General features: G+C 43.6%; 1 protein-coding gene across 7 annotated transcripts in view; it reads right to left on the bottom strand.

Moving 5' to 3' along the window:
* DTNB (dystrobrevin beta) overlaps window positions 1-15,157 on the bottom strand; it is a 197,681-nt gene that overhangs the window by 65,434 nt on the left and 117,090 nt on the right. For all 7 annotated transcript variants that reach the window (XM_082757277.1, XM_082757279.1, XM_082757280.1 and 4 more), the window contains 2 exons: window positions 5,459-5,544; window positions 3,648-3,761 (listed from right to left, as the gene is read on the bottom strand). In XM_082757277.1, the coding sequence (XP_082613403.1) occupies window positions 3,648-3,761; window positions 5,459-5,544 (200 nt within the window). The remainder of the gene's footprint in view (window positions 1-3,647; window positions 3,762-5,458; window positions 5,545-15,157) is intronic.

The following is a 15,157-nucleotide window of genomic DNA, read 5'->3' as shown; positions in this document are numbered from 1 at the left end:
GCCCATTCTATCTTGTTCTGTCACCAGGCATGTGGGAGAATAGACCAAGCCTTGCCTTGCTATAGGCTCCTACGTTAAAAAAGCACGATAAACATAGCTCTATACGTTTATATTGTCCCTTTTCTGTAGATCAGTTCAAATTCTGTAGCTTTTTATTCTATAGTTATTTAATAGAACATTCTGGTAAACAATTACAAATAATGTAAAAATCAACATATTGAATATGTGCAGCTCTCCAAATGTAATTGTTAATTAAGAATCAACATCATTGTGTGTATCAGATTTTGGCTGATGTTCTTTTTTTTCTTTTTTTTTCATTTCAGGGAAGAAAAAAAGAGGAACTGTTTGTCAATGACAAAAGGTGTTAAATGTTATAGGATAAAAATGACAGGTCAGTCTCTGGAGACAGAAACGGAGAGATGCAGTTTGAGTCATATGCCTGGAACAAACTGATCCATGGCACCTGTGTATAAATGAGCATCCTGAGCACATGCAAGCAGAAGAAACTAAGAACAACAGGACAGAAATGTGTAAGATGACAGATGCAGCCTTACTTCATCCAAGGTTACCTTTGCCAACAATGTGGTAGAGCTGACTCATCCTTATGGGCTGTGTTGTCTGCAAATTTTTAAACCTGTGACAAGCTGATTTTCCACGGATTAACTTTTTCTTGCCTTCATACACGCAATTGAGATGATTTGGTAATGTGTGCTTAAAAGTTATCGAAAGCAAGGTTATCAGGCACTGCTCACACAGGCTTGGGGAAGGGCTTCTGGGTGGCCGTGACTTGGTGAGTACGTTGCCATCCCAGCTAACCCAATTGTGAACTTCCAGTGTGATGCTATGCAGTCAAGAAAATTAATGTGTTCTTTGAATTTATTAATGAGAGTGATGTGTGGTGCTAAGAAAGCTAACATTAGTTCTATCTATAGCACCAGTGACTACTTAGGAGACACTGCAGCCAGCCCTGCAGCTTATATATAGAAGAGATGCAGAGGACTTGAGAAGAACTTGACAGCAAGCTGGAGATCTGGCAAACCTGCTGTATGGAGAGACTGAAGAAGTTCACAGAATCACAGAATCCTAGAATGAGGTTGAAAGAGACCTCTGGTTCCAAGTAGACCTCCTCTGAGGTCTCCCCTCAGTCTTCCCTTTTCCAGGATAAACAGGCCCAGCTCTCTCAGCCTGTCCTTGTGTGACAGGTGCTCCAGGCCCCTCTGCATCTTCATAGCCCTCCTCAAACTTGCTCCAGTAGTTCTATGTCCCTCCAGTACTGGGGAGCCCAGAACTGGGCACAACACTCCAGGTAAGGCCTCAGCAGGCCTGAGCAGAGGGGCAGGATCACCTCCCTTGACCTGCTGGCAACACTCTTCCGAATGTACCCCAGGTTAACGTGGCCTTCCTGGCCACAAGGGCACATTGCTGACCACGGCCAGCCTGCTGTCCACCAGGACCCCCAGGTCCCTCTCTGCAGAGCTGCTCTCCAGCAGGTCATTCCTAGTCTGTACTGGTGCTTGGGGTTATTCCTCCCTAGGTGCAGGGCCCTGCACTTGCCCTTGTTGAGCTTCATGAGGTTCCTCTCAGCCCATCCCTCCAGCCTGTCGAGGTCATTCAAGTCATTGACGCAGGAAGAGAGGAAGAAGGGAAGGAGTCAAAATCTCTAAGAACTTGCATTCAGACAGGAATTTTGAAAAAGATCTCTTTGGCTCAGCAGACAAAAGCACAGAAAAGACAAGGTTTGGAAAATGGCACTAGGCATACAAAGGTTAGAAATAACATGCACAATCCTAGCCCACTGAGCACAGGCAAAGCACAGAAGCTAACTGAGGAGCACACTAACAGTATGAGGGGATGTGGTATTCTCTCCATCTCTAAAACGAAAGCTTAAATGTCTGTCTGAAATGGGTGGATGCCCTTAGTCCATTGGTAAGAGAATTTAGGGAGAAATTTCCTAGCCTGGGTGATATAGAAGGACACATTGGAAATCATGATAATTCTTGACTGGTTGTACATGCTTGTGGTGGTTTTACCTTGCTAGGCAGCTGAACTCCACCACAACTGCTCTCTCACTCCCCTCCAAGTACAGTGCTGTAATTCAACCTTTTTTACATTAATGAATCTCCTGAGGGAGAGACTGTGACAGGGACTCTGTGTCAGGGGTGTGGTGATGGGACAAGAGAGAATGAGGTTTAGCTTTAAACAAGATGGCAGGTTTAGATTAGATATAAGAAGGAAATTCTTTACTCTAACCACTACGGGCAGTGAGGCCCTGGTGCAGGCTGCCCCAGGAGCTGTGGGTGCCCCATCCCTGGCAGTGCCCAAGGCCAGGCTGGATGGGGCTGGGGGCAACCTGGGCTGGTAGGAGGTGTCCCTGCTGTGGCAGGGGTTGGAACTGGATGATCTTTAAGGTCCCTTTGAACCCAAACCATTCTGTGATTCTATGAAAGACATCAAGAAACTGGAAACTCTTACTGCTCTTGAGATTATTGCCTCACTTCAAAAAACATGTGCTTTATCTGTGGTCTGAATGTGCCTTGTTTCCAATTTAAGCTCTTGGTGCCTATTACATCTTTTTCTGTTGGATCAAACAGCATATCAAGTTGCCTCGCAATATCCTTTTTTCCAGCTCTTGCATAACATTTGTTGATATCTTCTGCTTCCTCCCCAGTTTTTAAACATTTAAAGAATACATACATAGCTATGTAAAGCACATAGCTAGAAAATCTCTGCAATGTTATCATTAGATAAAAGAATGAAAATACCAGTGAGATATGAAATGTACCATAAATAGCACATTCTGTATGAAAAAGTAATGACAGAATTTGAAAGCTTTAAGTTTCACCGTATGGGACAGAATTGTACTCTGCAGACACCACCTTCAGTTGCAGCAGCTCCGTTACAATAACACTGCACTTTATGGAAAACCTTTAAGCATTAATGGGAAGCACAATAATTTTGCTATTTCCTAAGTGGACAGAAAAAATGTTTACCCCAGCAAATAAAATACAATGTAGTTTTCAAAGAGCTGTTGCTGCCAAGAGCTCAAATTTTAAAATGTACTTTAGATTACAAACACTATTTTTGAAGGTTAAGCTATGAAATTAACCAGCAATGGAAGATGAAATAAAATATAGCCAGAGAATACACTTGTGACTATCCAAACTCTGAAACATTTTATTCTATAAATACTGACAATTTCTCCATTACTTAAAAATGTTAACTTGAAGAGGCTTTTAAGATCTTTCTCCAGCTGTGGCTGCGTGTCTTAATATTTGTAGGTATGAATTTTCATAGTTTCAGTGATTAATCAAATAACTAACACTTATCTTCAACTCCACCCTTTTGTACAATACATAAAAAGCAGTTAAACTATTTTTCTTCTCTGCAAACAGTTTTCTGAACTATACAAAGAATTCATTTTCAGAGACTTTTATTTACATCTAAATCCACTTATAAAAGAACAAATTCTAATATGCTGTCAGTCGTCAGAATTCAGCAGTTCAAAGTAAAACATTAGGGTCATTGAAGATACGCTGCTGTTATGCCATCCAGGATAACATTTAGCATTGTCTGTGCTACAGAGCAGACCACATGGGCTGATTAGCCACGGTACCAAATGCAGACAAGCTTTTAGATATTTCTTTTACCGTAGAAGCCTGAGTTCAGCCAGTAAAGTTGGGTTCTGCTGGGCTTTCTCGGGTGTGGGCTGCGAGGCTTGTTCATGCTCCAGTCTCAGACGCTGAATTTCTTGGAGTATCTCTCTATATCAGCGATAGGAAAGATTAAAGAGGAATAGGGTCAGCCTTTACACTGCTCTTAAAATACTGTTATAACCCTTCAAGCACTCTTTCTGTCAGTCTCCGGTCTAAGTACTCAGATTTGTTCACATATGACTGGCACAGACTCAAATCCAAGACAGGTAAGTTACTGCAGTCCTATGAATTGCTGTAATACACACAGAACGCTTATTACTTAAGTAGTAAGATGCATGAAATTGCTCGCGTGCCATATGCTGGCAAGGTCTCTTCAAAACCTTTTGTGTGCAGTGGGCTAAAGGACTGCTCTAAGAGGAAGAAGCTCCATTTTCAGCACCACCCGCTCTTGCACATATTCCATCAGAAGGGCTCTGAAGCAGAGGCACCGGTAGCAGGGCTGGAGCTGGTTGGCCTCCCACTCAGCCTCGCGAGGCTCCTGGCAGGCAGCAGGAGTAAGCGAAGCACCAGCTCCTGGCCATATCAGCTCACAGGAACAGAGACAAGCTGCCCTGAGGCCTCACAAAGGGAAGGCAAGCAGCTAGCAGCCGCAGCGTCGCACATGCTCCCAGCTGCTGCGGGTAGGAGATGCATCCCTTGCGGCTCAGGACTCATTTATTAACAGAGAAATAAAATCTTTCTGATCTGAGAGTGAAGATTACAATCTCTAAATCTCTCCCCCTTGCTCTTTCTTTAAGCTGCTCTCCTTATGAAGTTTCATAACAGCACTGATTTAGATCTCCCTTATCTGTGATCTTAATGAATAATTTCAAATACCTGCAGGCTCTCTTGGTAGCGTACTAAAACTATGACACTCACATGGTACAAGGATCAAGGTACACTAACTCTCCAGGAACTGGGACTCCTCCAAATGAACCTTACTAAATCTATTTACCTGGTCTGCTGAGGCTGCCTTGGCAATTCTCAAGGCCCAAGGGCCATGCAAGCCCACGCACCCAGCACAGGGAGACCCGGGTGTAGCTGTGAGGCCAGCACAGCACCAGGACCCTGAGGTGACCTGCTGGCTGGCTGGGCAATACAGTGTTGCTTCTGCAACTGCTCAACAGCCTGCTTTTCAGAACAGCACCCCCTTACTTTCTTTTAGGCAGAGGGACATGAACTTGACGTGTGGGTGGTGAAGAAGCAGGTAAGTGCAAATGCAGTATTACAACAGAAACAGTTATCTCTTAACAGCCCCTCTGGAACAAGAGGAGGAAATCAGCTCCTACAGTCCATCTCCTATTTTTTTTCAGGCCTCCTAATTTCCTCAGACTCTTTTGTCTTCCAGCAAAAGGAAAAAAATCCTCCTTTTTCCCAACTTATATTTATCCACCCCAGCCTTTCAACCTGCCTGCTCTACTACATAGCTGATTTATTTTCCTGCTGCCACCTGAATGGCTTACCCAGCTGTGATGTTTGCTGGGTTTGAGGGCAGCAATGCTGATACTTGGTATTGGTTAAGATGATTTCAAGAAGATCAGTTAAAAAGATCAACCTGCTCCCTGAGGAATAAATAATAGCACTGCAGCTGCATCAGCATGGTGCTAATTGGTTAATGAGGGAGCTACACCCTTCAACAAAAGATCTAGGAAAACAATCTGGTTAATATAATACAAACAGTTAAAAACAACAAAGCATAGGATTAAAGGCTTTTCTCTCCTCAAATGTTGCTCCTTAAACAATACTGATCAAAGCTTGGTTTTTACCTGTTTTTGTTTTCCAGCTCTGCTATCAGCTGTCTTTGTTGTTTATTGGCATCAAAGTTGAAACCCAGGTCTGTTGGTGGGCGAGGCTGGTGGATGGAGAACAGAGAAAAATTAAACACAGTATTCATTACCTGTTAACCACATATGACACTGTTTGGATCCAGTCCCATGTTTCCTGACTGCCACAGTACAATATTAACAGCCCAGATTGCAAAGCTATTAAAAAAGCTGTGCTGAGCTGGACTGCTGGGGCACATCTGATCACGGTGTCTCAGAAATACTGCTTTAGGACTCATGAAATCATAGGACTCTGGCTACGGGTACCTCTGCCTACGCTATGAATCATCTGTTAACACCATCAGTCTGAGGAATTTTATTTGCCATTTTTTAAAAGACCTTCAGAAAAAAATACAGCATACCTACCTGTTCTTAAAGCACAGACAGGCTTCCCTGGGAAGAGATGCAGTTACACCTTCTATCACAAAGTCTTTTAGTGAAACACTGACCTTCCATTATGTCAGTGAGTGAAGAAAAGTTAAAATAACTTACAGCTAGGGTCAGGATACCTATACCATTGTCGAACATCAGAACACACTGCTGACGGTGTGACTAACTCCTGTTCTCCATTTTTTTCTTATAATACACTGGCACAATGTAGTGCCATTAATGCTTAGAAATAGTTTGACAGAAATATCTTTGCAGCAAGGTCTTCAAACAGCTTCTGCAGCAAGCTGATACCAATTTCTCGTGCTTTCTCTAGGTCCAGTTTCTCCCCTTCTTCCAATTCATCAACTCAGCAGTGACGCTGGGGTTAAATGAAGTCTTTCAGTGCTGTTAGCTTTTGTGGATTCAACGATAACTAAATGGGAATCAAGGTTCACTGCCTCTTTGTGTTCGGCACACTTTTCACCAGCAGCCATCACCTGAGAAAAGCACTGTGCAATTAAACAAGGATTTGTACTTTGTGGGAGAACCTGTTAGCAGCTGGGCTGCGGGACGAAGAAGCTGGTTACAAGGACCAAGAATGGTTGGTCCTGGTTGTCCTGGTTCAGTGCATTTCTCCAGTGGAATCCTAAGATGCTGCGTAGGAGGTCCCATGCAACTCAAAACCATCCTGGCCATTAGACACAAGAAGTTCTCCTTGGGAGAACTTGGAGCTGGGGAGACATCTTTTGCTGAGGACAAGTCTCCATGGCTGAGGAACAAGGCAGAACATAGGGTCTGCTTCTGGCACCAGGGCATTACCGCCTCTGATTTCCTTACTCTGGCTGTCTTTGGCTCCAGCATAGATAGGGTTCACTCATTTTGGCAGTGCAGATGACTAAGGCCATAGTGCTGTACTTCTTACTGCATTTTTGGGAAATGGGGTGTCAGTATCCCCAGAAGCTTACTACTGGAGGAGATGCTGCGAGTGCTACCAACCCTCCCAACAGTGGGTGTGTGCTGGGACCAGAGCGGGGAGAAGGACCTCGCAGTTCAACTCTGAGCTCGTCACGTTGATGACATTACCACAAGGATGCCTTGGATGTGGCCGAACAGTCCAGAAGTGGGTAAAGGGCACCTGGCAGTCACCGCGCCGCTGGTGCCAGAAGGATGAAGGCGCCGCGCAGCAGCTGTGCCGAGCCGCAGATCTCCGGGGCTTTGTCAAGAGCCCTGAGTTTCGGCGCTCTGTTTTTGCCTTTTCATTCTCATTTGATCTCAAGATTTCAGAGATTTTTACCACAGCGTTTTCAGAAAGACCTCAGGTTGGGTTCCTGGTTTGAGAAAACACTTTCACAACCACTTCCGGAAAGTATTTGGTAAAAAATACAGCAGATGGATGAAGGGCTCGGCATCCACCGCTGCTTCCACAAGGTGGGCAGTGGCAGCCCCAGGACAGAGGGGGCACACACCACTACACTTTGGGCTGTTTCACCGTGCATACCTGGACACAACCATGACCAGACTTGGGCGACACAACACCCACGTGGTGGGGAGGTCTGTGTGTGGTAAGTGAGCCTTGCTCGAGTGACACGACTGCAAGCTGGTCTTCTGCGCTTTCCTGAGCGATCTGATGGCTAATTCGGGAGTTTCCTAATGACGTGGAAATTGTCAGTGTGAAAGCTGCTGGGTAAGGCAGGGCCTGGGCAAGAAGAACCAAACCAGCTTGAGAGTTAAAACAAACAGCGTGAGAAAATAAAACATGACTACCAGAGAAAACAGTGCAGAAAGCACTGTCCTTGGTGGCAGGGTCAGAAAGGGCCCTCTCCATCGGCAGCTGGGGGCACAGGGTGCACGCTGCTCCCAGACCGGGCTGGGGGGCCAAGGAGCCAGAACAGGGCCACGATGTTCAGGCGGTGCTGGGGCCTCCAGTGTCGGCAGCAGCACTGCCACCACACTGTCCTTTCTGAGGTGACCTCTCTGTGAGACCTCTGTCCTGTGCTGATGACACCTGCTATGACCAGCTGGTTCCCCCAAAATGGTGAGTCACAGTGCTGATATCCTGTGGTGTCCCCGTGTCCTGCTGCCGAGGGACACGCTAGGAGGACAAGCACAGGCAACGTGCTTCACCTGCAGCCTCCTCTGGGGCTCCTGGGGCTTCTTCTGAGGCACGGAAACCTTTGTTCTGCCACGCAGTAGCACTGTGCCTATGAAAACAGCCTCGTCCTTCATCCCTTTCTTCAGAAACGCCGTCCAAAGCCTGAAATCACCCTCATGACCTGAAGTTCTCAAGCCCTCAGGAGCAAAGACAAGACTGCAGAGGAACCTGAGCCTATGTTTGATGTCACTGTCCCATTTCACCTGCATGGTCTCCGAGAGGAGGCGCATCCCACATGCTGCTCGCTCAAATGTCACAAGCCGAGAGGTCATTTGGAAACTGTGCAATGCACATTTTGTATGACAGTTTAGTATTTTCTTATTTGTTCTATTGCTTCCAAGAGTCTAGTTATGTTTTAAATATAGCTCTAAGTCACCAAATTGTTGGGGTTCGAAAAGACCTTTTGAGATGTCTAATACAACACCCCTGCTCAAAGCAGTCAAGTAGAGCGTGGTACTCAGGACATCATAGAATGACAGAATCACAGAATGGTTTGGGCTGGAATGGACCTTAAAGCTCATCCAGTTCCAACCCCTGCCATGGGCAGGGATGGCACCCACCAGACCAGGTTGCTCAAAGCCCCATCCAGCCTGGCCTTGAACACCTCCAGGGATGGGGCATCCACAGCTTCTCTGGGCAACTGGTGACAGTGCCTCACCACCTTCATAGTAAAGAATTTCTTCCTTACACCTAATCTAAACCTACCCTAATTAGTTTAAAGCCATTCCCCCTTGTTCCATCACCCCACTCCCTGACAGAGTCCCTCCTCAGCTCTCCTGCAGCCCCCTTTAGGTACTGACAGGCCGCTGTGAGGTTTCCCCAGAGCCTTCTGTTCTCCAGGCTGAACAACCCCAACTCCCTCAGCCTGTCTGTAGGAGAGGTGCTCCAGCCCCTTGATCATCTCTGTGGCCTCCTCTGGACTCCTGTGTCCTTGTGCTGGGGACCCCAGAGCTGAACGCAGTAAGTGTACATCGTCCAGCTGCGTGTGAATACCTCCATGGAAAGAGACTGCACAATCTATAGGGGCGACCTGTTCCAGTGTTTTAGCACCCTTGCCATTTGGAACCGTTTTCTCCTGTTTAAATGAAATCAATCTCATGTCCATTGCCCTTCAGAGGGCACCACCGAAAAAAGTCTGGCTCTGTCAGCTGACTTGCCACCATCATGCAGAAATAGATAATACAACTCATACGAGTCTTCTCAAGGCTAAAGAAACCCAGAAAAAAATCTGGCTGCCAATTGTTCACCAACATCTAAACCTCCCAAGTCCTCGAATGGCATCTGATGCTCAGCCTGAACGTTTGCAAAGGGGATTCCTGTGCTGGTGACTTAAAAAGCACCAGGCAGAGGCACTGGAATTTGATCACCCACATTAGCAGATATTTAGTATGGCCCCTAACATATTTTTAGCCCAGCCTAACTATCTCTCTGAGAAATTCTCAGCATGGTTTGGGATTTACCTTAAGCTGAGAACCATCTGCAACAGGTGGTTTGTAGCAGCTGCACTGTTCGGGTGGGTGAGAGAGTTCAGTATTACAGATGCGGGCACTAGAAGTGTGATAAGTATGCTATACACAAAGCCTTAGTGTCTATTGTACGCTCAGGAGTGCTCGATCTTGAGAAATCACACTTATCTCTCACCTAATCTGTGCTACATCGTGAACTCAGGAGAAGAAGAGTCTACATTTTTGCATACCCAGAAAGTAAGAGTATCAGAGTGCCATGGACAGCACCGAGCCTGTTAGAAAAAACAACAGAGACATAGGTCTAATTGCTAGTACGCTTGTCCAGAAAATGTCTGACAATTCTAAATATATCTGACCTTGACTGGGTAATAAGACACAGCTCCGGTGCCAGCCTCCCTAATGAACAGGCATCCTGGGAGGCCGCACGCTCCATCCTTCCTGCCAGCAGGAGTGCAAGGTGCAGCCTCGTGCCTGAGAGCACCCCTGGGATTTCTATTTGTGCTCTCTGGGTTAGGCTTTATATAAAACAACAACAACAAAAAAAAAACAAACACGATGGTCTAATATTAAAAAATTTTAACTGTCCAGGACATGTAATTTACAAGCTTGGGATAAAAACTCTGCTTACAAAACTGACTGCAGACAACTTAGATGTTTCAAGTAGCTGGGGTGTGAAGAAATTCATCAGGGCACTTAGTTTTTGGTACTTTCATAAACCTAAAGCAGCCTCAGAGCTTTTGTGTTCACCTCCAAAAGCACTAAGTTTCTGAAGGCGATGCTCTGGAGGCCAGAACAGGGTATCCATAAAGCTCACATCTGCAAACAATGTAAGAAGGAACTAACAACTACAGACCACTTGGCTTAACCTTAGTTCCTGGAAAGAAAACACAAAATAGAACTGCAAGGAACTACTTAGAAGATAGGCTAAGTAACAGTCTACATGGAGTTTTAAGAAGAAATCATGTTAAAGCAAACTACGTGCCTTCCATTGTAAAAATATAATCCTACATATAGGAGAAAAACTATTAACAATACACTTTCACTTCAGCCGTGCTTCTGACATCCCCTTATGGGTTTTACAGCTTTTCTCTTAGATCTGGTAACATTAAATATTTTCATTAATATCATGGAAGATGTTATAAAGTATTTGCTTCACATCTGCAGACTGTATCACACTGTGACAAGCTCATAGGACTTTAGAGGACACAATTAAAATATAAAATTATGTGAGAAATTCTAGAAATTGAAGAAATAGGTTGCATTCTATCAAGACAAGTGCAAACTCTCATATTTACTTTTAACCTGTCAATTGTATAAACACCTGCATAAAGGCATCAGCTCTGCAAAAAAGAATCTGCAAATGAGGGTGGTTTGCAAACCAAATGTGGTCAGTAACATCGTGCTTTTGCAGAGTCCTGGAATTGGTTGTTTGAAACAAGGGGTGCTGTGTGCTATCAAGTGTGACTTACCCCTGTTCTCTAACCCAGGTGAACTACTGTTCCCAGCCTGAGTGTAACTCAAAAAAAGCTAAGAGTCAACTGGAGAGACAGGGTGAACAAGGAGAATGACCAGAGGTCTATAAATAATGACAATGAGGAAAGTCTGAAAGACTGAAGAGAGTAAAAGAAGGAGAGGAGACAACATAAGAACTTTTAAATATACAATGCTTATTGCAAAGAGGGAAGTGATATATTATTCTTCATGTCCCCTGAGGTAGGAGCATGCTTAGTGGGCTCAAACCAAGCAAGGAATAATTACGTTAAGATTCAGGAAAATCTTTTTATCGGTAGATGAATTTACAGATTGGAACAAATTGCCTCAATGGACTCCATCTGGAGTGGACTCCATCCACTATTTGTTTTTTTTAAATGACTTGGCTGAGCATCTGCCCGAGAAGGCTCATGCAAAGCTGAAGTGGCCCACAGTGGGCACTGCCTGCAGCCAGCCCCCCGAGCAGCCACCGAGCCGAAGGGCTCCGGTTCTCATCAACGCGAGTGCTGACAGCATGTGAAGCATCTACAACTATGGCATCCAACTATTACTTGCATAGAGATAAGGGGTACGATCGGATTTTAAAAAGCCACGTTCAGCTTTAATTTTCATACTTCAGAGCAAGGCCGTTTGTTTTGCCATTTCCACCCTCTACAGATTCCTCACAGGTCACTGTTCTCTTAGAAAGGGTGTAAGAGAAAAACTTCCTTTAATCAATAAACAAAGCTAGGTAGCTTTGTTCTCTCTATTAAAATCCAGTTTGGAAACACATCACCTGCTGGTTCCAGAGCTGCAACTTTTTTCTGAGTATTTTTTCCTGCAGGATTGTAAACAGGAATGTCTCAGAACATTTTTCCCTATACATATGATAAATAATAATCCTATCTTAAAAAGTAAAGCCATCTTTCTTCTAAGATACCCTCAGAATGTCCTATAACTCATATTTCTATCAAATCTAAAGATATTAGAGTTCTCTATTTTCAGCCTTGTGCACTAGATCATAGAATGGTTTGGGTTGGAAGGGACCTTAAAGATCATCTAATTCCAACCTGCCATCATAGTCAGGGACACCTCCCACTAGACCTGGTTGTTCAAAGATAGATAAATTACAGTTGTTTGAATAAACAACTTCCACTCTCTGCTGCTTTGATTCAAGTCATTTTTAACTTTCTCTTTAAAGCCAGAAAATCTGACTCCCAGGCACCTTTCTGCTCCTACCACCTCTCCAGCCCTTTGATTAGGTTTTCTCTTTCAGTCTTCCTTTTTTCTCTGTTATCATTCTGGTTACTGGTCTCCTTTCAGACTGATTTATAAACCGCTAAAGACCTGAGAGGAAAACGACATTATTTCACAGAAACTAATAAAATATATGACCATCACATTGGCAGTAACAAAGATTGGCTGCTTTTAACCACAAACTATTTATTTATTTATTTATTTATTTATTTATTCAGTTCTTTCTATGATGGGAAGAAGTCTTTGTGTTTAGGTTGCAATTTTGGGTGCCTTTTCTAGTAGCTCAAGAATGGCATTTATTTCATTTATTTCCTCTAGCTGCCTAGAGCCTGGTGGTCCTAAAGCAGACAAACTTTGCAGTACCTGTGCAATATCTGACATTCTACCCACGAACACACCTGAGATCCAAACACACAGCATGCTGGGCACCTGTGTTCACTTTCTCGCACAGATGAGAAGTCATTTAAGTAACTGAGAACCTCCTATCAGCCACTTTGTTCAAAATCAGTAGTCTCAATCTTTCCTTGAGTCATTGCTGATCTATAATCCCCCGGATTGTTTTACAACCTACCCAGGAGATGCCACTATTTTCTCTGTGACAGCCAAGTAGCTCCCTGCAGCCCATAAGGAAAAATGCAGCATCGCAACAAAAGAATTTACCAGGGACATGGAGACCTGACAATGTTTGTCACTACTTTTCTCAAGCCTAGATGACTGCAGATTGCTTTGCAGAGTGAAGAGCTTAATGAGCCTTTGCAGCTATCTCTGGAAGTCACTGCTCTTCTGAAAAGCAGATTTCATGGGCGAGGGAAGTATTACTCAGGGTAGAATGATTCTGGAAAGTGGCTGAGGTGCTGGTGGACGCTGTGTGGGACCTGTTTCTGGCCTAAGGGTTTCTAATTAAGTTCATATATCAGCAGTGCATTACATCTTGTGCTTGCAAATATTTCAAATGAGTGTTCTGAATACTATTGTTAGGAGATAATATTACGTATGATAATAGAAAGTATGAGATCATTCAAATGTGCAAATACCAACCCGGGTTTCGTGCTGGACAGCCTGTAATTCTTCAGTGAATGAATTCCTCCAGAACACAGGGAAGGAAACCTGCCTATAGTCACTGCTCTCATTGCTGCCCAGCATTTTACTATCAACAAATTCTTACTGTCACAGCTTTCAGTAGTGTCTTGGGTACATGGTACATGATTGCAATGGCAAATGCTATTCTTGTAAATCTAGAATGTATTTATTAGAACATTTGCATGTTACTAATAACTACCTAGATGAAAGGTACCTGTCCTCTCTGTGAAATCATATGTGGTTCTTAAATCCTCTGCACTGAAAAATAAAAATAAACACTAAAAACAAGCAATCCAAAACATTCACTTACTAGTCAGCATTCTTACATTTGCACTCCATCTCGCTGGGCAGGTATGAATGACTTGTGTCTTCCAAGATTTATTGCTGCAATTCCTCTCTTTAAACAGCCTAGCAGTTTCAGCTCCCTACCTGCCCAGCAGCACTGAGCAGCAGGGACACATCCCCTTTCTACGCTCAATGTCATTGCACCAGTGTGAGATGTAAGGCCTTCAAAGTTACTACAACAAAACCCCAAACCCTATTTTTAACATTTGCATGAGAAAATGAACAGTTTAGATATTTTGTCCTCTGCAGCTTTCCTTCTTTGTGAGGAGTAAATATCTCAGAAAGAGAATAATCCTTACTGTTTTGGCATGGAAGCAATGTGGAGATCTTTTCTTGGCCCTCTTGGACACAGCCCACAGTTTTCTAACATGGGTTCCTGAAGCCCTAATACAGCATAACCAAACCCTAAAATGTTATAGATCTGTGCAGAAGCAATCTACAAAGTTTATTCAGAGTAAAAGCATTCTGACGTATGGAAGAGTGTGAAAACAAAAAAAGACTTTTTGATACAGTGACTTGTAACACAGGTCTCCAGTTCTACATCATACAGCAGCAAGACTAAAGCCACAGCTTTCTGAGCTGGAGACTAACATTTTATAAGGTAAAATGTTAAAAAAAAAAGAAAAAAAAAGAAAAAAAAATAAGTTTCATAGCTAAGCCAACTCTCCAACATGGCTGATCACCATCATTTTCTGCTTTCCTGGTGCTCAGCATGAACACTGAATTCTTAAAAGTTCTGAGGATCATCAAAATGGCAAGCCCCATCCTCTCCCAGCAGTAAAATTCATAAGATTGTAAATTCTACTTAAAATCCTTAATATCACATAGGAACAGTACAACCATCTAGCACTGTACTTAAGTTTTCCTATGAATAGGGAACTAAATGTGAGAGAGTGCCGTGCTGGACTTTCAAGCTGGACTGGTATTTGCCACAAGGAGCCTTCAGACCTCAGCTACAGAACACTTTTTTGGGTGAAAGCAGAGGATTTAATGAGACTTTTAAATCAAGCCACCAAAAGCCAGTTTGGCAAGCAGCTGCACTCCTCCATCACCTGGATTTGGAAGAAACTTCCAAAAACCTCTAAAGCTTGCTTCCTGTGGGCATCATCTTCCCAGTTCCTTGGTGCAAGGACTACACCGTGTCACGGAAAGACTGCACCAGTATTTTATCTGCCCATCGTTGTAGTGTCACAGTGTTCTTTATGATCAAGACAGAAATAGAAACAAATAACAAAATGGTTCATATAACTACTGTACCCAGAAGAAAAGAAGATCCAAGAATGAGGCTGTGGATTTATCCTGGAAAGATGTACAACAGAAAATCTGATTTACTTGTTCTTTCTTTCTTTAAAAAACATGTATGAAATATTGCCTAATGCCTAAAAGAAGAAAAATTAGATGAAGAGAATATTACAAATATTATTTAGGTTGTAGGTACAGTAGATTTAATGAGATGAGATGAGATGATGATAGGCTTTTAGTATTGCTTGATGCTGAGGGAAG

This window comes from Aythya marila (genome assembly GCF_965140915.1).
Source record: "Aythya marila genome assembly, chromosome: 3".
Taxonomy (NCBI): Eukaryota; Metazoa; Chordata; class Aves; order Anseriformes; family Anatidae; genus Aythya; species Aythya marila.
Note: the sequence above shows the minus strand (reverse complement) of the source record. Positions and strands in the feature narration are given on the sequence as shown.